This window comes from Sciurus carolinensis, chromosome 7 (assembly GCF_902686445.1).
Source record: "Sciurus carolinensis chromosome 7, mSciCar1.2, whole genome shotgun sequence".
Lineage (NCBI taxonomy): Eukaryota > Metazoa > Chordata > Mammalia > Rodentia > Sciuridae > Sciurus > Sciurus carolinensis.
In genome coordinates, this window is record NC_062219.1 from 47765586 (window position 1) to 47793015 (window position 27430).

At 35.6% G+C, this 27430-nt stretch overlaps 1 protein-coding gene across 2 annotated transcripts in view; it reads right to left on the reverse strand.

Moving 5' to 3' along the window:
- Nucleotides 1-3020: 3020 nt before the first annotated feature.
- Nt5dc1 (5'-nucleotidase domain containing 1) overlaps nucleotides 3021-27430 on the reverse strand; it is a 132484-nt gene continuing 108074 nt past the window's right edge. For both annotated transcript variants that reach the window (XM_047559301.1, XM_047559300.1), the window contains exons 7-12: nucleotides 27147-27321; nucleotides 25071-25168; nucleotides 15508-15626; nucleotides 14264-14416; nucleotides 10020-10188; nucleotides 3021-4715 (exon numbers count right to left, since the gene is read on the reverse strand). In XM_047559301.1, the coding sequence (XP_047415257.1) occupies nucleotides 4615-4715; nucleotides 10020-10188; nucleotides 14264-14416; nucleotides 15508-15626; nucleotides 25071-25168; nucleotides 27147-27321 (815 nt within the window). In that variant the 3' untranslated portion in view covers nucleotides 3021-4614. The remainder of the gene's footprint in view (nucleotides 4716-10019; nucleotides 10189-14263; nucleotides 14417-15507; nucleotides 15627-25070; nucleotides 25169-27146; nucleotides 27322-27430) is intronic.

The following is a 27430-nucleotide window of genomic DNA, read 5'->3' on the forward strand; positions in this document are numbered from 1 at the left end:
GTCATAGTGTTCTCTGTGAGGCTCACTGACATCCCCACCCTTTTCCTCCTATCTATTCTACCAAATTCTGTGTGTTTCTTGAGCTGTAGTTTGAGAAGTGGAAGGAGAGAAAAGGGCCTTAGTGATGGGCTGAAGGCAGACAGTGCAGGTCGTGTGCCAAGCAACTAGAATTTGCTTTACTTCACTTTTCTAAAGATGACAGTTCTCCTTTGGGCCTTGAACTGTTTAAGAAGTGATTTGAAAATAGCATTTTGTGGGTCACCTGCCTCTACACCAATTTGTTACTGCACTTGTATACCATAGGATCTATTGCACTGCCTAGTCCTCTTGGTCCTCACTTCTTAGTGTCAGCACTTCCTTCCCTGCTCTCCTTCCAAATGAGGGAGTAGGCTGTAGTCTACATTGTGGGAGATCCCAAGCTTTCTCTGGGGATAAGGAGCTGGGTGGAGTCTGCATTTCCAGGACAAGTTCCAGCACAGTGATGCTGTAGGGCTGTCTCAGTTGTGAGGGTGTACAGTAGTGGTGAACACCATTGGCCCTCACCCTTTTCCTTTGTTTTGAAGTCCTTCCCTAAGCTCCCTGAGGGCTAAGGCAGTCTGACATGATCAGTGGAGAGGGTGCTGTAGGCTGGGAATTTAATTAAAGGCCCAGAAGCAGACGCCTGCTGTGAAGTGAACTTCTCAAGGCCTACAGTAAAGATCCCTGCAGGATCAGGGGTAGAAGGCGAGGCCTGAGACAGTTCCTAGGGTAGAGGTAAGAGAATCAAAGCAGCTGGGGTTCAATTAGGATGCTTGGAGAAGGGCTTTCCTCCAATTTTTCCTAACTCCTTAAATTCATGAATAGAGTTTTGTAAACAAAAATACAAATCTGGGTGTTTTCTCTCTTATTATTTTAGGAGTAATATTTATATATGTGGGAGATTAATGGTATATGTTCTTTATCACACTGTGTTTGAATAACATCTTATTAATTCCTTTCTCCATTTCAGCCTATTGGCAAAATTTATGTTTACAGGTCTGCTTCTTGCTTGTAATTGAGAACATGTGCAAAAATATCAAATTTGTGTCCTGTGCAGTATGAAGACGTCTGAATATTCATTAACAGATTAGCTTGTTATGGTCTCTGTTCTGTATAGTTCTATTCTTAGACATATAATTTGAATAATGTGATCTTTGAAGACTCTGAAGATTTTGAAAATTGTCGCTGTCTTGTGAAAATAATCTCAAAAAGAAAAACATAACTGTTGTTGTCTTACTTGATATTTCTTGCCCTAATAATAAAGTACTTGATATTACCTTCCTAGCCAGTATAACTACTAGCAGAATTGCTGTCAAACTAAGTAAGGATTATTAGTACTTTTGTCTTCTATGTGCTTGAAAGAAAAGTAAAATGTCACTGCTATATTTCTTGTTGTCACCAAAAAATAAAAATAAATAAAAAGTTTTGTGTTGTCTAGGTTAATAAAAGGTTGGGAAATCATTAAAAAGTTATCAAGTGGTCACAGGGAAATTATGAAGTGTGTTGCTAACTTCTCACAGGACAATATAGGGTTAGAGGATCTCTTAACTGGTTTGGGGGTCTACAGAAGGAATAACTGGGGTCTAAAACTGAGAAAGAAGACAGTGTTAAGAAATGGAGCTGGGTTTTTGGAGTTAACCAAAACTGGTAAGTGAAACCTATATGATGCCCAAGTCTAATTTAATGACTAGTTATAATAAACTAAACAGCAACCACATTAATCTGTAACAAGTGAGTGGCACCAGCCAGTAGAAGAATGACATTATTGGTAAAGCTAAAGCTGATAGTAAATCAAGGGCAAGAAAAATGACATTTTCTGATTATGTCCAGCATAGGAATGGAAAAGTTGATTGAACTTGCAAAAGAAACAGCTCTCTAAAATCTTCCAGGCCTAGAAAAATTACACCTCAGCAAGTGGAACTTATAAGATAACTCTATATTTAAGTTTCTAACTCAAATCAGAAATTTTGGGCCATGTATGTCAACTTTTTGCTTAAATGACTAAATATACTTGGTTATTACTTTTCACAAACCTTGCAGCATCCACAGCCCTCCCTATTAGAGAATGCAGAAGAACTTATTCTCTAAACCTTTATGAAATAGTGGTTGGACAGCACACTCTTTATACTGGTAACTCAAGTTGTGATATCTGCTGTCATATGTTTTTAGATATATTCCAGTCATATTTAGGGTATTCTTTCTGGTGTACCACACACTATATGAAAAGAATTTAAGTACTGCCCACAAAATCCACAGTGATTAATTCTTCCAAAACCATCTTGAACTCCTTGAGAATTAGACCAAGGAGGGCATAATTAATGTAAATGTAGTAAACAAGGATGGTGCATAGGGAATAGTTTTCCACTGAAAACAGCATGTTCAGGGATAAAAACCAATGTAGGTGCTTCCATTACCATCCCAAATTATACTAATTATATTGGGAAAAATTTTCCTTTCTTCGTAAAACTTTACTGAAGGATAAAAAACTTTTCCAGGGCTGGGGAGATAGCTCAGTCCATACCCAGCACCAAAAAAAAAAAAAAAACCTTCTCCAATATTCTTTTTACTTTTTATGATGTCACTTCTAGATGATATTTACTGTTCATACTCAATTAGAAATACTGGCACTTTTTATAACAATGAAGGAAAAATGTAAAAAGCCTAATACAACAGTCTAATTACAAACGTCCATTAGAGTCATCACTGATCTGTTAAAAAGGTAGAAGGAAACTTAGAAATAAATTCTAATTTTATCTTTTTAAAAGATGAAAAAAAAACCAATCAAATTAGGTGATAACTTGTTCAGGATTTTAGATGGATAGTGACAAAACATGCAGAGTTTCTGACTTAAGATCTCCCCTCCTACCCCTACCACTTCTCAGTGGCCAAGAAAAGTAGTTAATTTAATTTTTTTGTTGTTGGGGGGGGCTCTCACTTTTCTTATTAATAGAAGTTCATAAGCATTTAAAGATGTATTCTTTGCCATTTATAGAACAAACATGCATAAGGAAAAATAGCTTTATTTATAAAAATCAGATCTCTATAGCATACATGAATTAGCATCTTTCGTTTAGCCCTAAGTTTGATTGTATATGCACACTGTAATATTTCAGTGACATTCTGGGATAACAATTTCAAATACATCACCATATACTTATTGGTAGATATCTAACAAAGCAACTGACTTTGAGGAAGAAAAATCAATAACCTTTTCTTACCCTGAGATAATCATTCCCACAGTGTATTTGAGATTTCTCAAACATTTACAAATTTTAACAAAATATTTATCTTTTCACTGCATGTGTTTATGCTAAATTCTCTGGTACAATAATGACCAGTATTGTTTTCTGATCCTGTTCATGATAGATAGTGAAGTTATAGCACAAAAAGTTAGGAATTTACTGTAAACATTATCTGGTTCCAAATGTCTTGTAACAAATAGCTGTTAATATGACTATGCACAGCACATAGAATATAACATCCTGGATTGTAATAAATCTGTGAAACCCTTAAAATGGTTTTCCTCAACATTTTTTTCATAACTCTCCCAAGAAAAAAAATTAACTCAAATTTAATAACTATATACTGCTCTCTCCCTAATAAGAAAATTTAATACCAAGGAAGAAGAATTTTCTTGGTATTTTTGAATTTTGAAAGTCCAGAATCCATTGTGTTACTGAAGATGGTTTTTCACCCTGAGAATCAATTTTAAATTCTATTGAGAAGGCATGTCTTAAAGTTACTGACAATGAATTAATACAGTCCCTAACATTAGGGGGAAAACAGTGGGTAACAATGAAGGTTGAGATTGGCTTCTAGTTACCATCTCTGTCCCATGATGGCTGTATGATCTCAGAAGAAATCATGTGTCTATTTTCTTATTTTGGAAAACAGGAATAGTACCAAACCTAACAGTTTGGGAAAATCAATTAACGTCACTGGGGCTCAATGTTGATGGCTCTAAATTGAGAGAACTGATATAGATTAGCTATTTCCAGTTCTGGCTGTACTTTCTGTTAAAGACATTATAAACAATATCAATAATCAGCATATTCACCCAGACAAAATTATGGAGTATATGGCAATTGGTTCTCAAACTGTTGTGTGCATCAGAATCACCTGGAAGTCTTGTTAAAACACACATTGGTGGGCTCTCTTCCCACAGTTTCTGATTCAGTAGGTTTTGGGGTGGGGCCTTCTAACCAGCATTATCGAGTTCTAGGTGATGCTATGCTATTTGTCTGTGGATGCACACTTTGAGAACCACCAGACTAATCATATGTACAAATTATGTAAGTCTCCGAAGTTGCATTATAATTTCAAAGTTGCTGGTATTGAAAATACCAAGAATGTTCTTTTTAGTTCTAGGATACTGGGATTTTAATATTCCAAGAGTTATTAAGCATCAAAATGATTTATATAAAAAGCAGACCTATGGACAAATTCCAATTTCTTGGTGAATTTTCATTAAAAACTTGTTCCTATAAAGCATTTTACAGTATTTCTTTGAAAATTAGTATTTTTTACAGTACATTTGCTGCTTATGTGGTTCTTCATTTTTTAGTAGAGATAATTTATTTTGTTGTCCATATCTCATTATTCAATAAGACCATTGGTATAATGCACCAAAGGATAGTAGCCAGCTGTTTTTGAACTGTTTGAAGAGAATCTTGTAAATTTGTAGTCCAGAGGTAATTCTAAGGAGGAGGGGGGGTGACAAAAAACAATTTGATTATTCTGCAGGTCTCCAAACACTTAAATACAAATAAATAAAAAAGAGATAATTCAGTTTTATTTTTTTTAGAGTTTCATAATTTTAATGTTTCTTTTACCTGGACAGGTGTTACCTAGGTTGAAGAGTGTAAATGTCTTTCCTTATAAACTTTACAATAATATTTAAGTCAAATCACATTTAGCAATTCTGTAAATCATTCTCAGAGCTCTAACTAGTGAGTTCACTTTTAGTACTCTACACAATAAGTAGGAACGCTCATCTGAATTTAAAAAAACAAATTTAAATCTCCCAGGTCCTACTCAGCCAATCTCATAATTGGTAAATGGGAACTAATAATCCTCACAGCCTCAAGTAGTAGTAAGAGGATTACTAAGAATAATCTTTGAATGTTTAGCAAAATAAGAATTCCAATAGGCATAATATGAAAACTTTCTCCATGTGATAAGCATTACACATACTCAGGACTTGGAGCAGAATTAAGATTGACACCATACAATACATACTCGAATATTGAAAATGTGATATCCTTACATATGTCTCTCAAATTTTAAAATAATCTTCAGATACTAACCCCCTGCCAATTTCTCCAAGGGAGCATTAACCAGAAATATTTCAAATGAAGCATATACATAACAGTATATGTCATGTTATGATACTCATTCCACATGTAAATATATGACAGTAGCCTTGTAAGGGGGCGCCCTGCCTATAATCCCAGCAGTTCAGGAAGCTGAAGCAGGAGGATCATGAACTCAGAGCCAGCCTCAGCAACTTATGGAGGCCCTAAGCAACTTGGTGAGACCCTGTCTCTAAATAAAATATAATAAGTGCTGAGAATGTGGCTCAGTGGTGAAGTGCCCCTGGGTTCAACCCCTCGTACCAAGGGTGGTGAGGGGAAATATATGACAGTAATCCTTAGTTCAGAAATTTTAGAAGTGAAAAATCATTTCGTAGTACCAAAGTACCAAATATGTTCAAATTATACTTTATTTTAGTGAAAATCGTCAAAACTCAGTTATTCTATGAAATGAAAACTAGTGCTAGAGAAAAAGAACAAACACCTGCCTTTCCAATGCTAAAGAGAGCTAGGATTACTGTAAAGAGAAAAATATTCAGCATTAGTTCTCACTGTTCTGTTAGCTGGAGGTATTTTTGTTTGGTGGTGCTAAAGATTGAACTTGGGACCTTGTACATCCTAGGCAAGTGCTGTATCACTGGCCTACATCCCCAGCCCTAGCAAGATTATAGTTTGAATCATGCATTTAAAATTGCACTGAGCCAGGTGCAGTTATGCAGGCCTGTAATATCAGCAGCCTGGGAGGCTGAGGCAGAAGGATCGTGAGTTTGATCTCACTAGTGAGTTCAATTTCAGTACTCTACACAATAAATAGGAATGCTCATCTGAATAAGTGAGCAACTTATTGAAGCCCTAAGGAACTTAGCAAGACCTTTCTCAAAAAAAAAAAAAAAAAAAAAAGGCTAGGAATGTGGCTCAGTAGTAAAACACCCCTGGATTAAATCCCTGGTTCAAATAAAATAAAATAAAATAAAAATAAATAAATAAATAAATAAACAAATAGAAAAGAAATGAAATCGTATTGAAAAGTAAATCAATGAATCTGAGTTTCTAAAATTGTACCTCTGAGGTTCTGAATTTCTGATGAACTACCAAATGATACAGGCCAAGAATTGAGCCAACCATCTCCTTTTTTTCCTCATTTCTTACATATTTCCTAAAGTATAAGAAATACTTTCTTTCCCAGGAATTGTGTGTCCTCAAGTGCTGGTTGCCTCTTCAGCACTCCACTGACTTTACTCTGAAGCTCATGTTTTGTTCAGCTTTTCTAGTTGTTTTAGCCCCAGTGAAAAATGAAAGTCTAAAGTAATTTTTTAACTTCAGATTCTTAAGTTGGAGATGATAATACCAGACTGCATTTCCTCCCTCACAGGATGAATGTGAAAGAACATATGACAAGATACTTACCTGAATTATAGGTAGAATTACGATAGATTAAAAACGATTACCTTATGAAAATGCTTATAAACCAATCACCACTGTAACGTATCTGGCTAAGTACAAAATTGTTGTAACAGTTGTAAAAATGGCTTCTGAGGATTTAAATGTGAATGAGATAGCCAAGTCTAAAGATATCAGTTTTTTTAAAAATATTTTTTAGTTGTCAATGGATCTTTCGTTTTATTTTTAAATTTATATGTGATGCTGAAGATTGAACCCAGGGCCTCACATATGCCAGGCAGGCGCGCTACCACTGAGCCACAACTCCCTAGATATCAGTTTTAAGAGGCAAAGAAAGAGGAGTATGAGGTTTACTTTTCATCTCCCATCTCACTCAAAACAAAGAACTTTACTGTCTCCCAGTTTGTTATTGTTAAGAACTGAGGGCATGGGATAGACAAACTCTGTCAGATTAACTATTTTGTTAAAACAAGTATTTCTAGACCAGGGATTCATGAAGATGGATTCAGCAAGAAGAAAACATTTGTGTCTCTTACAGGGAAGTCATTGTTGGGTGCTATTTGGTTTTGAAAGCAAAGAACCAAATTCTTGCTTACCACAACAGTGTTCTGTTAAAACTCTGTAAAAAAATACACTACAAAATCAAGTATATTATTCAAACTTAGGTAACAATTAAATGATGTAAATGTTCTTACACATTAAGTTCAATATTAAATAACACAGAGAGAGAATAATTCTTGGACTTTTTAAAAAAGAGATTATCAGGATAACATTTATATAAAGGGTCTATCTTTAATATGTTTAAAGCCATGAGTATCACATTATTTTTCTTCTAGCCATCTTTTTTAGTTGAAGGCAAATTATGCAGTAATATTCAGTGATACTGAATCTGTTCCTAAATAATGGTCAAGTTATGAGAAACAATTTCTTCATGAGAATGTGATCACAGCAAAGAACGCCAACTTTGACGAATTCTTTGCTTTTTGAGAAGTGTCTTGAATATCAAAATAAACAACTGAATATGACATAACATCTCTCACCCTTTCCCTAAAAAAAAAAAAAAAAAAAAAAAAAGGGACACCGGTTTACTTTTGATTGACTATTGCCAAGTCCTCCTTAATATTTCTTCCTGAAAAAGTTGAACAGAAGACAAAGGCCCTGCTCAGTTTTCTTCTATGGAGCAGGGAAGAACGGTTTTGGAGTATGAAAATGAGAAATACTCTGAGGTATGGTTAAGGAGAGGTGGTCATTTTCCAATTCTTTGGGGAAATATTTAAATTCTAGAATAATAGAAATGTACTTTTCTTTGGTTTTCCATTTATAACCACATCCTCTTGAGAGTTTTTTATTTAGGTACTTTACAACAATCCAATGGCTTCCATTATCATACTTTTTCAATAAAATTTTGATCGAAATCATTTTAACAGAAAATAAACTATAAAGATTGAAAATATAGTTTAATTCTGGGTTAGGCCCTCCTCAAAGTTACACGGTTCATTTCTTTAACAGGAATCTTTTTGTAAAAGGGAGAATTATATTTAGGTTATCATTGTTTAATTTTATGTGTAGGCATGGAATAAGAAAAAACCAAACCATTCTTTAAAAAACAATGAGACGCTATTATTTAAGACTGGGATATACTATATGTATTGGATACATATAGTGACACAGGGATGGTCTTTAGAAGGTCCTATATATCTTAGGGTCATCTTCATAATCCCACCAGTAATTCAGTTAAGTATCTTGCCATACTTTCTTTCACACTCATCCTGAGAGGGAGGAAATGCAGTCTGGTATTATCAATCTCAGTTTAAGAATCTGGAGTTTAAAAACTACTTAGACTTCCATTTCGCACTTGGGCAGAAACAACTGGAAAAGCTGGACAAACTATAAACATCAGTGGAAAGTCAGTGGAGCGCTGAAGAGGCAATCAGAACTTGAGGACACGCAGTTCCCAGGAGAGGAATAATAAGCAGAAAGGCAAGCCCACATTCTGCCACAGACCTTAGGCACTTCAATTCTGGCTGGTGGCAGGTGCAGTTTCTGGCAACAGAAAACCTTGTAGAGCTTTTGACAGTCTTGAAGGGCCAGAGAGGCAAAAATAGAGGGGGGCAGAAAAATCCAGTGAAAGGAAGGGGCAGAGAACTGGACTCCACTGGTTTTCTCAAATCCTTTGCCAAATTCTGAAGGAAATTTACAAAGAATCTACAAAGCACATACACCTCTGGTGCAGGGTGGGTTTGTGAGCAGTTGCTTGTAAAATTAAGTTCTGATATGAAAGAGGAGGGGGCTCTGGTGAATACCTCAGACTTTCAGTTACTGCACATTTTTCTGAGAACTGAGAAGTTAATAATGGATTTTTTCCTAAATAGATATATTTTCCATATTAATACAATGGGACTCCAATCACAGAAATCTTTATTCCTTCTTACTGTATCTTTCCTGCTTCTTTTAACCTCTCTTTTATCTTCCATGTTCTTCTCTTAGTGCTTCGTTCTGCGTATTTTCTTTTGACCTATATTATAGTACACTAATTCACTTTCAACTGTGTCTAATCTGCTGATAAATTCACCCAATAAGTCCTTAATTTTTATATTTTAATATTTAAATTCTAGAATTTTCTATCTTTTTATAGTTTTTACATTTCTAGTAAATTTTTCAATCTTTTCTGTAGTTGACTGAGGTACCCATGGTCATTTCCGTTACTGTGGTCCTCTATCTTTGTGTGCCTGGCTGTTTTTCATTAAGTACTGAACATTATATAAACTGTCCGTAGAAATAAAAATTTGAGTCCTAGAATAATATTATCTTTTGCAAAAGAGAATCTACATTTGTAAGTGATTAGGGGCATTAACAAGCTGTCATTTTGATAGTTGGCTGATTTGAAGATGAGCTTTTAGACCCTTTGAAAATATAAACTACTTCTGTATTCATCCGATAAAACTTATCAGTGTTTCAACAGAGATTAAGGGAGTTCACCAGGCCTTCCTCTCCTCAGCCTCCTAAATGTCCTGTCCTAGAAATTTCTACCTTTAATCTATTCCTCCTAGCCAACTTAAAAAAAAAAAAAAAAAAAAAAAAAGTCCAGTTTCTATGTAGTTGGCTGAAGCAGAGGGCTGGTCCTAATTACTCAGGTTTCCATAGTTAGAAGATAATTCCCAAGAAAAATAAGTCAACATCGTGGGAAGATTTCCTTCTTTTAAAAAAGATAAGGACTCTAGTAGTTGAAGTCATCACTATCCAATAACAGGTAAAGCTTACCTGTTTCTAAAGGTATTCCCCACTTACCTGCGATTGCTTCAATACTTGGAATTGCAATAGTGCTGTAAGTACTGATTCTCTTAGAAGACCACGTGTATACCAAGGAGTTCTCTGTATTTTCCCGTCCTGATATTGAATCAATAAAAAAGGAGCCCCATTTTTTAGATAAAGTATTTAGAAGTTTTGTCTTTGGTCCCTGAAAGAAGAGAATGGAATAATAAATGTGATTAGAAAGGAAAACTACGCTAAATTAATCACATAATTTTGTTTCTAAGTAAATTGAGAGAAAAGTCCTATAGGAATCTATAAAAAGGCTTTGGGTGCTTATTACATTTTGAAATGAAGTATCCTTTATTTCAACTGGAATGGTCTTTTTAAATGATCAATTAATTATAGTATTAAAACTACCCCAAACAGAGCAATCTAGAAAGAATATTTTCTCTACAATTAAAATAAATCTCTAATTCAATTATTATTGTATCTAAAGGGTAGTTAAAACATTTTGGATATTTTATTTGGTACTGATTTTTTTAAGAAGGGAATGAGGACAGGATTATTATTTATTGCTTTCAATGTACCTGGAACATGAAGACAATAAATGAATCAAAAGTTTCAAATTGCTATCTTTTTAAAATATAGTACTGGCAGTACTAAGTGAGAAATATGTCTTTTTTTCCCCAAGGCTAACCATAGTCCTTAATCATGGATATAATTTTCATTTAGCAATTTCCAAAGGGTGATGTTTTCCTCCAGGAATAATTCTAAATAAAACAACATTCATTTCTAACTGAAAAGCCAAAAAGTTATTCACCAAAATAAATAAAAATTATTTTGATTTTAGTACAGTCATCAAATGTAATGGAGTGAAACTTCAGAGAACAATATTGGCCTATATTATGTTTTTCTAAATTAGCTCACAGAAATGTCTCAGATTATTTTATTATAGTAGTAAATCAATGTGAAAATAGAAATTCAGTTTTATCTATCTGATAGCTTTACACTGGTATCTCACCATTGTTTCAATTGTTCATTAGGTATAACTAGTAATGAATTACTAGTGAGGGTGTCTGTCTCCTTTTATATACAAACTCTCCCTCTCAGTCAAATGCCTGATACCTTTTGTCCTATTTCATATTAAGTATCTGATTTCTTACATGTGAGATATCAACCCATTATTAGTTTTTTTAGGTTGAATCATAATAAGGTGTAGACGTTAACCTGTTTTGACATATAAAAATAGCAATTTTATAAGGTTCAATGTAAATAGATATTACAAGATTCTTTTCCCTGAATTAGGCCCAAAGGTTAACAGTAACCTAGGTATTGTGAACAAAATTGAAAAAAACTTTTCCCACAAGGATGTAAAAAATACTTTCAAAATTATCTTCAATTAATTTTATAGATTTATTTCTTATGTTCAGGTCTATAATTTCTTCAGAATTTATTTTTATATATAGGATGTAAAAAGGGATCATCTTATTTTTCTCCATATAATGAGACCACTTATTTAATGCTATTTACTGAATTGTTCATCCTTTTCTGCTGATGGATAATGTTCTGTCATACCCATTTTTATATGAGCCTGTGTCTGGTTCTTTTTCTCTATTTACTGAAATTTTGATATACAAGTTACATATTCCTTATCTGAAATGCATGGGATCAGAAGCATTTCCAGTTTTGAAATACTGTCACAGACTTTATTACTTACACATCCCACATCTGAAAATTCAAAAATTTTTGAGTGTTACATTGGCATTCAAAGTTTCATATTTTTGGAGCGTTTCCATATTTTGGATAGGGATGCTTTCCTATTATGGTTTCAATATGAGTTTTCCCCCAAAAGGGTCATGTATGTGACAATGCAGGAAAGTTTAGAGATGAAATGATTGGGTTGTAAGAGGTTTACTCTAATCAGTGCATTAACTTGGTAGTAACTCTAGAGGCTGGTAGGGTATGACGGGAGGAGGTGGTCACTGGGGGTGTGCCTATGTTTTTAAATTTTGTTCTCGGTAGGTTGAGCTCTCTCTCTGCTTCCTGAGCTACTTTCCTCCACCAGTACTAGATTTAAAACAAAACAAAAAATACCAAACACTCTGGTTTTCTAGTATGGTTAGCATCTGAGGGAGTGAAATTCTTTTTTTTTTTTTTTTTTACAAAGTTGTCTGAGTCATTTATGGGTCTTAAGTCTTCTAACTGCAAAATTAGTTTGTGAAGATCCATTTAAAATCCTCCTGGGATTTAGTATAACATTACATTAATTTTATAAATAAATGTGAGGAAAACAGATAGCTATAAAATCTTACATCATGCTTTTCTGAATATATCTTTCCACTTATTTAGGTCTGTAATCAAAACTTTTAATAGAGGCTTAAAATTTACACCATTTAAGGTCTTATGTATTTAGTAGGTTAATTCCGAGACAGTGATTTATTTTTTGTTGCTTTTGTAATTGATCTGTTTCTTACTACATTTTGTAAGTGATTCCTGCCGGTAAAGAGTACAACTATTAATTTTTGAATGCCAATTTGGATCTAGCATTCTGATAGAACTCACTCATTAATTTTAATAGTTTGCTGATTTTTTCTATGCTAAGGATCACAGAACCCTAAAATACTGATGATTTTAATCTTACTCCATGTTTCTTTTTCTTTCCTTATGGTATTGGCCAGTTCTCTGTTATACAGTATAACTGATAAATGGTATCTTTAAAGAAACTTAAAGGGCATGTGTCTCCATTAAGTATGACTTTTTCCTTTCTTTAATTTCTCTAATTACATGATGATCCCTTCTTTCTGTTGCTTGTTAAATATTTTCCTCATTAATTTTACCAGACAGTGGTGCACAACTGCAATCCCAGCGACTTGGGAGGCTGAGGTAGGAGGATCACAACTTAGCAAAGTCTAAGCAATTTAGCACCTTCAGTCTCAAAAAAAAAAAAAAAAAAAATTAAAAGGCTAGGGATGTAACTCAGTGGTTAAGCACCTCCGGGTTCAACCCCATTACTTATTTTTAGTTAAAATGAAGAAATAAATAAGAATAGTAATGAAGAAAGTTGAAGAAGAGAGCTCCTCTTCCGTTAACACAGGAGGCTAGTTATATGGAGTTAATACTATCCAAGTAATTATAATGTTGAGCAGATTTGACTTATTGTTTTTAATTTTTAAACTAAAATAAATTATTCCTTATTTTCTTTAGCTGGGCTTACTTTAATCATTAAAATGTACCATTTTTGCTTATTTGTCATTTTTGCTTTTTTTAATTTGCTCTAAAAAGAGTGGAGTAGATAATCAACTGATGTACCACGATTTTAGAAAAAGTTTTGTGCAAAAATCTGTAAAATTTCATTTGAGATGTTCCCTGTCCTTATCTTAAGCTTCCTGTCACAAATGAAGGAAGGTGAAAGTGATCCTCAAATTCTAGATGGTCTTATATAGAATGGAAATAACTACAAATATCTGAGAAATTGAATTCAAACCTGAAGTGAAATAAAATGCTAATCTTTGCAGGATGTAGTACATGTAAATGTCTTGGTCCCAGGATCAATTTTGAAATGATTTGATTAATTTGATTTTTAATTATATTTTTCAAAGTTCACTTAGGCTGAGAACAGTAAGTAAAAACAGAATTAAATCCTTTTGCATCAGACTTGTCAAAAGACAGCATCTTATATGTATTCTGTGCTTGACATTTGTTTTGAAATATTAAACTACACTTTTCTTAACAATCACAAAATATAGAGAACTCACACAGTGCTTTCTTTTGATCCATTTTTATGGACTATTTCCCTCCTGCTGCAGTGGTCAGCAAGGTGTTTGTATTCTGTCCCCTCCACAGGGAAGCAGGAAAGAATCTGAACTCTCATGAGGTGCAGTGCTTACTGCCTGTTTTGAAGAGCTGCTCTGGTCTTCTCCATGGAAGTGTACTGTGCAGAGAACAGACCTGGACTTATATAGAGGTATTAAAGCAGCCTGACTTTTAGTTTTGTGTCAAAAGATGTTTGTAACAACAATAACAAAACAAAAACCACACAATTGTTTCATCCATCTTTAAATACAAGTAGAAAGACATGTCAAATTTTCCACAAAGCAGATAATACAACTAAATTTGCCTGAAAGATCTGCTAAGGACAAGCCTATTAATAAACTGCTTTAAAAATAAAGTACAGAAGCATGAGGGCATTCAGACCAGGAAAACTGAAGTCAAGTAGTATGAAGATACTTTAGCTTTCAAACAAAATTTCTGCTTTCAAGAAGAGTGAAAGGTTTGCTCACCTCATATTTTCCTCTCTTCTCCAGAGGCTCTGACTCCTCAGGCTTCCAGCCATCCTCTCCTTGGAGCTCTTCTAGGATGAGGACTGTCTCCCAGTTACTATAGTGACGGGCTGGGAAAACATCTGAATGCATGCTGTCACCAAAGTAAACAACCTGTAAGACAGCAAATTCTGTTTGAGGCATGGGGATTGTGATGGTGGTGATCATTTCATGGAAGGCAGAAGAGGGGCAAAGCATCTTACACTTCTTTGAATAACCTGACAGGTGACCACTGACTTGTCCCATTTGATTCACAGAGTGTCAGGTTAGTGTTAAGAAGTTATGCAGATAGAAGAAAGGTAGAAGCTGAGACGAACAATTTTATTCCATTCTCCTAAAGAAGGAGTGAACCTGTGTGTTTACATTTAAACCTGCCCTTACAACTGAAGAGCTGGTGAGATATTAGGGACAACTTGTCATAGTGGGTTACAGATTAAGAAGGGTGCACATCACAACCACTCAAAAGAGTTTCTGGGACCCACCCCAAATCTGCTGAAGAAGAACCCCTGAGAGTGTTGCTGGACTTGTGAAATCCAGAAATCTCCACAGACATAAAGCAAAAGCCCCACAGATCTAGTCCATACCTTTCAATCTGCAGATAGGAAAATGAGGTTGAGGTATAAGACCCAGAACCTCCCAAGTCAAGATCCTCTGCCCACTGCACTCCTCAGGAGTCCTTGGGGGCTGCAGCAATGTGGTAGCCAATGGGGCAGTGCTCAGTGACCCAATGATCTCTTCTGCTCACAGAGCTACTGGTAAATATTTTTTAGAAAAAAGTACTCTGTTGTGAAAAATACACCAATGTCCAACATCAGCAATGTGATCAGATGTCAAAGGCACTGGGTCTAATCTGTAGCTAATCTGTAGCATAACTACAGTTCTTGTTTGTTTGACATACAAAATCATTTTTTGTTGTCAGGATTATTATTCCTCAGGCATTCCACATATGAATCCCATGTACTTCCTAGTTCTGTGGATATCTGCCTGGAAACCTTGCTCTTCTCTGTCTTGGATAAAGACTAGGTCTACATCAGCAAAGGAAAGGCTGATTTTATCCGAAGAGGTAAAAAGAGAGCTGTGGCAGTTGGCAGAGGCAGTTGATTCCACCACAGATAATTAACCGGAATGCATTTACTACTGTGGTTTTAGTTTATGATTCTTTTTTATCTGCAAGTGGACGTTAAGGATTCTAAATTAGAAAATACCTTGGGTTCAGGTTTGCCAGTCATTTTCTTCAGAAGTTCATAAAGGTGTACAGCATTCCCTTGGGAGTACCAGCCAGGTTTATCCAGAGATGGCAACACCTCCTGTTCCTCATCATTCTCTGGAAATACAGTTTGTCCATCATATACTTTTTAATCAAGTGAGAGTATCCAGTTGGGCAGGCTGCACTCAGGGCATGGCTCTAGGTCACATGTAACAAGGAACCACGTGGGGAAGCAAGTTTGCATGTAGTGAGTACCTAGCACAAGCACTTCATGGAGATATATATCTATACATATTATTCATCCTCACTGTGATCCTCTGAGTTGGAGGAAAATAAGACTCATGGAAGTTATTTCACCAAAGATTTCAAAGCTGGTAAGTGATTTATTCCATGATGAGATAGATTTCTGCTTGATATTATGCCGCTGCTTTTGCAAAAACAGTTTATGAAGCAAAAAACGTAATGGAAACGTTTTTTTGGAATTGGGTGTGGGGAAATATATTTTTATTGTGGTCTATTCAATCTAGGTTTAAACTAGGTGCCTCAATTGCTTTACCCTAGTTTAGCCTGGGGAGGAGAAAGGAGTGGCAAAGGGGTTCTCTGACGCCAAAGCACAAATCTGCGGATAATTCTAGGCTGTCCCCTCTCAGCAAAATTACTTGTTCCCCAGACCAGGTAAAGCAGGGATAGTGAAAGAAGAAAACATCTTCACTATTTTGGATCTTACCAGCTCTTATATGCCTTGTACACAGGCTGAAAGCCTCTGGTGATAATTCACCCACCAACAGAATGATGAAGGAAGATTAAGTAAGGTTTTAGGAAAAGGATGATCTTCCAAGAGAGACTTTGGTAGTTACTGGTATAATCTTGGAAACTATGGGGGGAAAAAAAGCTCTCCCACCATTAATGTTATGATTTCAGATTTCAAAAGGCTTTTTGGTTTTGTTTTGGTTTAACTGTTTTGGTCCTCTCTGCTATGCCTTTCAAAAGGATGGTAATGAGATATAGATGTATGTTGCACACAGAGGTGGTTTTATGAGGCCAGAAGCTTATGTAATTAGAAGAGCCCTCTTTAAGAGGATGAATACAAAATCAATAATACAAAATTGCCATGGTTCCCTGTTTGGACCTAGTAGGGACAAATAAGGGGTCCTAAAGTTTAAGCTTCATTAACTTTGCTGCAAATCAGCTCTAGAGTAGGAGGAAAAAAAGGGTCTTTTAAGAAGGGGGGTAAAGCTAGGTAAGTCAGTGATTAAAAATAATCTCTGGCAGTATTTTACCTTTAGTAAAATCTAGTTTCCAAATCTCTGGTTGGTTTACAATACAAACTACTTTGAATATGGTATTGGAGAATTTAAGATTTACAAACTAAATGTTTACAGTTGCAATGGAATGTACTTTATTAATCCTACAACAAAGATGAGTCAAATATATCAATATCTGAGGTGAATTTCTATCTAACCTGAGGTGTTTTGAACAAGGCATTCTAACTTATAGATAATTAGAGCTACATTATAACAACTGGCTGTTTATGGTCAGGAAATATTTATTTATGCCTATTTGTTGCCATTCCAGCACACATTTTTAAATTTTTCTGCGCAATGAAAATTTTACTACTCTCTAAAGATCAGATTGAAAACCAAACCACGTATTAGCGTAACATTAACAGTCTAAGAAGATTCAGCACATTCCTTAGAGAAACACCCCCAAAAGTGAAAACTTCTCATAACTGTCTTTGTTTAGGGCAGAATGTCTTATTGTACTGTGTAAAATAATAAAGGTTTGAAAAATGAATAATTTACAGACGGACACACACACATACACACACACACACACACACACACACACACACACACACACACGGTGCTGTGGGTGTTGAACCCAGAGGTTCATGAATGCCATGTAAGTGCTTTACCTCTGAGTTACACCCTTGGCCCTACATAAAGTTTTTTGAAGGCAGATTTACATTTGACATGTATATTTCCCCTTAGCAAGGACAATGGAAAAGGGATCTTTCCATTGCTTATTAAAAAACAAACTCTACAGATTACAATTTCTCAACTGTTGGGACTCAGTAATCTTAAGAAGCAAGAAAAATAGGGGCAAAAACTAAAAAGAAAGAAAGAAAAAGAAGCCAACGCAAAAACCCCTTTTATAAAATATCTCCCCCTCCTTGTTTCCACATACTTCACTGAAAGCTACCTTGAAGGGTGATTAATCTATGAGGGTGACTTCAAGGGTTCTGATAGAACCTCCATAGCTAGGATTCTGTGGGGCTCAGAAAATTATTAATTCCATCAGAAGAGAGCCAATCAGGCTGCCGAAAGCAACAATACTTAGATAGATGCTATATGGTTTAGAGAAACAAACTCAAGAGGTGTCAAGCACAATATTTATCAACCCAAATATTTTCATACTATTCAAATAAGGCATCACATTTCTTTTCAAGGTCTAAAGGAAGTAGTTATATGCCCTTATATTTTCATATCATAGAAAAAAATGTGCCCTGCAAGAAGTACCATGAGAATACTATTAAAAATGTTAGATGATAATAAGTATAATAGAAAAAATAAAGGAGGACATAGGGGATAGAAGGTGACTACAGTTTGTTTCCTTAGTCTTAAAACTGGGATAATTACAATGCTTACCCCATAGAAAGTTGTATAAATAAATTACTACAGATGAAGCACATGGAACAGCATCTGCCACATGATATTTAAAAAAATCTTTGAAATTTTCTCCCAACTGTACATTATCTGTTTTTTTTTTTTTTCTCATGAGTGGTAAGAAATTTTTCAAATAAAATGCTTGTTTGAATAAGGGTTATAACAGGAAAATGATACTACCAAAGAAAATAGTTTACCAGTGAGTTGGAGCAAAGTTAATAAAATAGAAAGTGAGATTCTTATCCTTTAATCTTTTGGGTTTGGGGGTTTCCTATTTGTTCATAATTCTTTTAAATACTAATAGCTGAGAGCTCCTTCAGAGTCTTTTCCTTCTGTTTCAATAAGATTATTTACCTTGCTCATTTCTTGGCCTATTATAATGGGACACTGATTTCTTTGCAGGGCAAGAATCTTCAATTAGATATATATATTAAGACATCACTTAGTTACCAAAATCTGTCAATGGTGGTATAGGAACCAGGTAGGCAGGGCTATATTCAACGCCTACTTGATTAGAAACTGTGGCTTTGTCAAAATGCTAAACTTGCTATAAATTCAGGCAAATCAACAAATAAGCCATAATTAAACATTCAGATTAAAGAATACATTCTTAACTAGTACACTAACAGATTCTGCCTCTTTCATTCAGCAGGCTTTTAAGGTTACTGGCACTGTGCTGGAGACAGACAGCTGGCATTGGTTGGCTCTCTACCACTAGAATTAATAATTTTCAGAGCCCCAAAGACTCCTCTGTGGAGGTTCTGTCAGAACCCATGAAGTTGCCCTGTGGATTAATTACCCTTCAAGGGAGCTTTAGGTTTTCTTTTTCTTCCTTTTTTCTGTTGAGATTACTGAGTCCCAACATTTGAGGAACTATAATTCTATAGATTTTGCTTTATTTTATTTTGAAATTAGGGACAATGGAAAGAAGAGTATGCTAAGCAGGGAAGGGGATTCATTATATGGTTATAAGTACATCAGGTTTCATGAGACTTGTGCTCTGGGGTGTGGAGAACATGGAGAACAGAAATAGGCTTGTGGAGGTCAAGGAAGAGTGAAGCAAAGCTGCTCACATCCCAGTGAGGAAATTCTCCAGATAGCTTCCCCTTATAGCTAAGTGAAAGGTACTAACAAACACACAAGAGGAAATGACTGCTGAGGAAGGAAGTACGGAAAGGAGGTCCTCTGTGCTTGCCTCCAGGCAGGGGTAGGAAGTAATTAGAGGGGAGGGAGGAATTCCATTATTTATCCTTGTCCCTCCAAGTGTGATCTTCTGATCAGTAGCCTCTGCTTTACTAGAAAATCTGTTTACAAGTGAGGAATTTAAGGCTTCTCCCCAGGACCTACTGAATTGGAATCTCCATTCTAACAAGGTCCCTAGGCGATTCATGTATATTCTAAAATCTCAGTAACAAGGAGAGAGAACAGCAGGAGCAAACACATGCTGAATGAAGACTAATAATAGGCAATCATTCCAACAGGGGTGAAATAATGGACGCCTGTAGTGAGAGACCACTGAGGAAGATGAAAAGAATTTAGCAACCAGCTTTAGGATGTGTTAAATGAGAAATTCTGTGTGCATATGATTAAATATACGTTGTGCCCAACAAATATAAGTGAATTCCATAAAAGATATTGAAAAATTCAAAAGAGCAAGTGACAAAAGCATGTCCATGATAATGAAAGGTATTTGAAGAGAGGTGGGGAGGAGTTCGAAGGCCTAGTGGAAAGGAAAAGGAGGACAGAGAGGAGAGATTTCAGAGGGAGACTAAACAGGTCTTGATGCCCAGCATACCAGATGTGAAAGGATAAAGATGAAAGTTTAATGGATGGTTAAGTGAGTATGATAAGGCACAAAAGTGACCAGTATGTCTGGCTGCATTTGGTTTCCAGATGGAAGGAGATTATCAAGCTTGATTTCAGAATACTGAGTGAAGCTTTTTGTTGTGTAGGAGGAAACAAGACAGGAGGTGTCAGCAAAGCATAGATCTGGGAGTCGGCATGTGAATGACAGCTAAGATCAAGGGACTAGAGATAGTACAGTGGCTCTAGCACAGAAGGCTCCTTGCCCTGACCTTAAGGGCCAGCAGGGATGTGGCTAGTGGAGGAGCTGAGCCTTCACCCTGCTGGCCACCAACTCTTCCCTGGTCACCATGACAACCACTGACATCACACATGTGGAGCTCACCAAGGACACTCTGAGCGCCGTGATTGGCTCACTGTGTCTTACTTCCCGGCATGCCCACCATCCTGGATTTCTATCCCTCTGACTTTAACCATTTGCAAGAATGATTTAATTTACACACAATGGAGGTTATAGCACTGGGTAGAGCAGACTCAGTTGTACAACAACTGCCAGGCAGGATGTCTTCAGGGTACAAGGCAGGATGGAGGCTGGGACTAATAACCCAAACATGGTATAATTCATACAGGAGATGATAAAGGCAGTGTTAGGAAAGTAGCAGTGACAAACCTGAGCGAACAGAAAGGGGACATGTCAAGGGGAAAGAGGAGCTGGAAGACAAGTGGTTAAGATCTGTGGGTGGAAAAGTTATTAATGGGATTAGGGAATATGGAAAGAAGAACAAGTCGAGAAGGGACGGGGATTCAGTGTATGGTTTTAAGTGCTTCAGCTTTCCTGTGACTTGTGCAGTGAGGTGTGGAGAATACAGAGGACAGAAGTAAGTATGTGCAGGTCAGGGAAAAGTGAAGTAGAGAGCTAAGGAACCGGGAGTCATTAGTGTACAGATTATAGTTAAAACCATCTGAGCCGTGGAGAGGTAAAGAACAACAGAAGAGAGGAGAGCCAAACACCGAATGCTGGGAATAATGAACATTTAAAGAGAAAGGGAAGAGAATCATAGATCATAAGCAAAATACACATTGCAACCAAACATAATGAACTAGAGATTTTAAAAAAAATGTATTATCCTCTAACAATAGCTCTGGCAATCTTCTTTGCACTCTAAAAGGGAAATAACTATTTTGGGTTAAATCTAAATTATATGTTTCATTGTATCTTTCATTTAAATATTTTACATTGGAAGCTCAGAAAATTAAAGCTCAAAATAATGCAATATATCTTCTAGTCACTCTTACATGTGAAAAAAACAAAATAGGCTTTTCTAAACTCTACACAGAAAACATGAGATCCCATATATTCTGAGGTCCCTGTTGTCATTTTATAGCAGTCATTATTGGGAACGGTAACAGGATTTTGAGTTCTACCTCAAAAATCCAGACTTTTCATCTCTGAAATAGCAAAACTAAAAACTTACTTATAAAAACTTGATTTTTATAAGATTTTGTGAATATGACCCAAATCAGAGGCAACAAATGCAAAAATAGACAAAAGAGATTACATCATACTAAAACACTTCTGCACAGCAAAGGAGACAACAGAGTAAAAAGACAATGTAGGGAATGGGAGAATATATTTATAAAAACATGTATCAGATAATGGATTATATTCAAAATATACGAAGAAGTGAAACAATTCAATAGAAAACAAATAACAAAATAAAAACTGGGCAAAGAACTCAAACAGACAATTCTATGAAGAAAGATAAGTATAAAGTATAAGTATAAAGTATAAGACAACATGTATAATATAAAAAAATGTTCAACATCACTAAACATTGGAAATACAAATTAAAACACAATGAGGTATTACCTCCTTCCTGTTAGAATGAATTTTATTAAAAAAAAAAAAAAAAGAGATGGAAAATAACATGTATTAGCCAGAATGTGGAAAAAGGGAAAACTTGCATACTGTTGGGTGGAATAAAATCGGTATAGTCATTATGGAAAATACTGTAAAGGCACCTCCAAAAATAAGAATTGGGCTGGGGGTAATGTTCAGTGGTAGAGTATATGCTTAGCATATGTGCAGCCCTGGGTTCAAACCCCAGCACCATCAAAATAAAATTTAAATAAGTAAATAAATAAATATAGGACCACCGTATAATCCAGCAACCCCAATACTGAATATATATCCAAAGGATATGAAATCAACATACTAAAGAGCTATCTGCATTGCTATGTTCATTACAGCATTATTCACAACAGTCAAGATATAAAATCAACCTAAATGTCTCTCTGTGGACTAAAAAATAAAGATGATGTCGTACATACAGTCATCCCTCAGTTTAATGGAGGATTGGTCCCAGGACCACCCACAGTAGTTCCTTCTATAAAAATGGCATATTTGCATATAACCCATGTGCATCTGCCCATATATTTTAAATCACCTCTATCTAATAAGTGTAAATACCATGTGAATAGTTGTTATCCCGTATATTTTAGGCAATGACAAAAAAAATCTGCATTGTCAGTGCAGATGAAATGTTTTTGAATATTTCTGATCTGCAACTGGTTAAATCTGAACATGTAGAGGGTCAACTGTATACACAGTGAAATACTATTTCGCCTGTTTTTGTTTTTTTTTTTAATGTGAAAACATGGATGAACTGGGAGGACATTATGTTAAGTGGAATAAGCCAAGCACAGGAAGACAATCTCTATATAATCTCATATAAGGAATATAAAAAAGCTGAATTTATAGAAACAGCAAAACAGTGGTCACCAGAGGCAGGGGAGTGGTAGGATTGGAAAGACATGGTCAAAAGACACAAAATTTCAGTTAGACGGGAGGAAAAACTTCAAGATATCCATTGTGCATCATTAGTTAATAACAATGTATTTTATATTTGAAAATTACTAACAGTAGATTTAAAGTGTTTTGACCATAAAAAATGATAAGCATATGGGCTAACACATATTGTTAAATAGTTTGATTTGGCAATTTCACAATATATACATATGTCAAAACATCATGTTGCATACCATAAATATATGCAAATTTTCCTTGTCAGTAAACTACTAAAATATAAATTACATTTGAAGAAAGTGGAATTAAAAAGTAAAAATAAATAAATTTTGTTGTCCCATACTAAACCACCAAAATCTCTCACCTACGACATTGCAATTACTTGGTCTTCCTCTTTCTCATCTTTCCTGGCAACTAACAGATTCCCCATAAGCAGCCAAAGTGACATCTTATATAACTCTCCTGCCTCAAAAAATTGAGTAGCTACAGATTGCTTGTAAAATAAAATTGAAACCACCTTCCACAGCCTCTGAGGCTGCCTGCCTCCTTAACTTCATCATCTTCTTCCCCATATTCATGTGCCAAAATAACATGCTGGCTCTTGGTCACTGGAATACAACAAAACAATTCTCCTGTAGGCCTGTGCATTTCTTTGTTCTACAGCCAGAAACCCCCTTCCTCTGCTCTCATTACTTGTCTCTCAGGACTCACCTTGAAAATTCCCTTACCTGATCTTTTCGGACAGACCTTCCCTGTTCAACCATTAACCTCATCAGGTGATTTTTATCTTCACAACACAAACTACAATCTCACACTTGCTGGCATGCTTATGTGCTCCAGCGCACATGTGGTTCACTGAGGTCCCTTCATGCTTGACCTTGCTACATGGAACTTGGTTTTCACTGTTCATGAGCCACAACTGAGTAGAGTACTGAGCTACTGTCAACCTGCTGGCACTGAACAGGCTTTGGGATAGCACAGAAGTACGAGTTCCAAGTAAATAGTATTGTACTGGCTTGTTAAATAAAAACACTGTGTTTACGTGATCATGTGAATACTTCTTTGGAGTATTTTAAGTTTCATTTCAAAACAATATAGTATATAGCTAGGGGAAAGTAAAGAGAAACGTATATTATAAATCATTCCAATGAAGCTTAGGTTGTTTATCTAATGCCAAGTATCTGAACAAAAATTAAACCTTTGTGCTTTTATGTATTTTGCACATTTTATACATATGTCTTCATTTTTATATAATTTTAAATAGCTAGATCTCTACACAGGTCTATAAATTTATTTGCTAATGACTTTATATACATTTATATATGTGTGTCTTTATAAACATTTACAGTGTTTCAACTTCCAACCATTCCAGGGTTTATTTAGATGTTCATACCCTAAGGGAATTTCTGAATGAGTTTCAAATTTAATATAATACTGGGCTTAATTGACATCTACCTTTACAAAAAACACCAGACATCACAACTGAACTTCCTGTCTTTCACTCCCCCAGGCATGTAACTCCTCTATCTCTGATCAGGTTCTGCTTTTAATTCATTTACATATTTATTTAAGAAGTGTTCAGAGAGCACCTATCACGAGTATTTCCCTCTACTGTTATCATTCCTCTTCGCCTGCAAATTTTATTTGTTCTTTTCATTCAATCTCCTTTATCAGCCTCTTTACATGTGTGAAAAAAATTTTTTTTTTGGGGGGGGACACCTAGGATTGAACTCAGGGATGCTTAACCACTGAAACACATTCCCAGGTGTTTTACTTTTTATTTTGAGACAAGGTCTTACTAAGTTGCTTAGGGCCTCACTAAGTTACTAAGGCTGGCCTTAAGCTTGAGATCCTCCTGCCTCAGCCTCCTGGAGTCCCTGGGATTACAGGCATGCCTCACTCCTGTGCCTGGCTACAGGAGTGACAATTTTAACTACTCCTTCTTAAAGATCTTGTCCTTTCCTCAGAGAGAGCACTGTGTTTTTATGATATTCAGGGACTCTGCAAGTACTTCATTCCCTCCAATATTTATTGAGACATTTAACTAGGCCCTAAAATTAAGGTGAAGTCCTTGACCTTTCTCCCTGATTTTTAAAATCAGGGAGAAAATAAACATGTAAACAAATGATTATGGTACAAAGTGATAAAGTTCAATACAAATACAGGTTTATTACCTTCTCCTTCAAGAGGGGAAAGAAGACATGGTATTGCATCTAACACAGTATTCTGCCTGTGGTTGTTAGTCAGCAGGTATAGAGGAGAGAAAAGGAACAAAACATAACTTACTGAGTGTGCGGAAAGGTCTCTGACTTGGTGAATGGGAGAAGAAACCGGGTTTCAATGCATTCGTAATCACAATGTCAAAAAGGTCTTCAAAATCATTCCTACAATAAAAAAAAGTTTTCATTAGTTTATTTTAAGGAATTAGAAAAGGTCCATAGAAGTCTCTGCTCATCTATTATCACTGCATCATTTCTTATCTTTGGGTCAACTTTTATGTGCTTTATAATTTTTAAAATAAATTTTGAGGTAAATGTTACACTGGAAATAGAAGGTGATTGAGTACCAGTCTTCTTGCCAATCCCTTAAAATATAAACATAACAAAGAAAGGACAAAGAAAAACAAGGAATCAAGAAGAACCAGCTGGGTGCAATGGTGCATGCCTGAAATCCCAGTGGCTCAGGAGGCTGCAATTTAGAGAGGGCCTAAGCAATTTAGATCCTATCTCAAAATAAAAAATAAAAAGGGCTGGGGATGTCACTCAGTGGTAAAGCACTCCTGGGTTCAATCCCTGGGATATCCTCCCTCCCCCCCAAAAAGCAGTAGCACATTGATGCTAGGCATGAAGCTAGCTTTCTCCTGGTAATATCATACAGTGAATTCAATAGTTCTAAGAGCTAGAAAATGGGAGCTACATTTTCAAATTTGGGGACTGAGATAATTTTGTTTGCTATATGGGTCCTAAAGAAAATAGCATTATACCAATTCCAATGACATTTCTCAGAGAATTCTCAAACCATGAAGATACTTTATTTTGAAAATCAGTGTAAGCTTATGATACAGCAATTTTTAGATGACAATCACTAACTTTAAATCTGTATTTAGTATTATATTAAGGATTATTTGGAATGGCAAAGAAAAAATAGTCCTTCTCTCTGAATATTCCTCACATTGGAGAACAATATTTACCCAATGTTCCAGAATATTTTTATAAACCCAAACTGTAATAAATAGAAATGAAGATGAGAAGGAAGATTTGGGTTATCTGTGCTAGTGAAAAAGGAGTTAAAAGTCCTGACTGTTTATTCTGAAGCAAGTTCCACTGCCAGAGCAGCAAATGTCTCCACAAGAGGCACCTTCCAAAGCCTCCAGGACTTTAACCTCAATTCCATTAAAGGATCTCAGTCTAAGTAAATTTCAGAAAGCAGAAGATCCACTCTCAGATAAGTATACCACAGAACACACTGAACCCGGAAATTCTGAGGCTAAAAAATGTTCACAAAGTCAACTTGGAGGCTAAAACTTGTTCCACACACACGGCAATTCTGTAGGCTGAAATCTGAGGAGACTTTAGGGGAAATCTAACAGGTCACAGTGGAATCAAGCTCTGATCATGGATATTTCCTGTTCTTTTCTACAAGAATGACATAAACTAAGTATTAACAATTACTGAAACTTTACCAACTATTCTGCTTAGTAATTATCCTGTACCTATTTAAACATCCTATTTATATTTAAACATCTCCTCACACCTATGAGGTATTATTGTCCCATTTTAAAAATGACAAAATTAAGATGTAAAGTGGTTACAAAATCCTGCCCCAGGTCACACAGTAAGTTGCAGAGCAGGGCTTGAACCCACATCTGTTTTATTTTAAAATCTATTGCATTTATACTGCCTTGATTTTCACGGGTATCACTTCTGTCCCTGGCTGTGCTGAATGGTACACGGTTCCACAGTGAAATGGAGACAGAGGGGCTGTACTCCAGGAAAATGTCAGGAGTGTATTCTACAACTCAGTGTCCCTCAAAAATCATCCAAAGTTGAGAAATGGAATCCAAGGAAGACCAAAGGACATGTAATCTATCCACCTTCCCCAAACTCTATAGCCCAGACTATAGGTTAGCTAATAAAGCATACTGGCCCCAGTGACATTACTTTGCTAAAATGTACCAGGGGTGGGTTTCTATCAACAGATATTGAGATATGTTCTGAGAAAAAAAAAAATTACACTTGTCACGCAGCATTATTTAATATTTAATATAATAATACGGGTATAGTCTAGTTCTTCTAAAAAGACACTGGTCTAATTTTCTATCAATTTTATAAGACAATGAAAATGGAATGACTCATCACTTACCCAAGGATATATTCGCAGAGAAGTCTACAATAATCACTGTGAGAACTGGTAATTAACAAAAGAATTTTTCCAGCATTCTTTAGCTGTCGAAGCCATTTTCTTACAGATTCAGGACAACTGTGTAAATATTTGCCTGGATCTCTTTTTATTTCTGGAAAATATAGTCCAGAGTTTTCTGAAAAATATAAAGAAACCAAGATTTCTTTTAAGAAATATTTTGACTAAGTGTATTCTCAAACTAAACTCTTTCAAATCTATAAAATTAAAAAAATAAAGACTATATT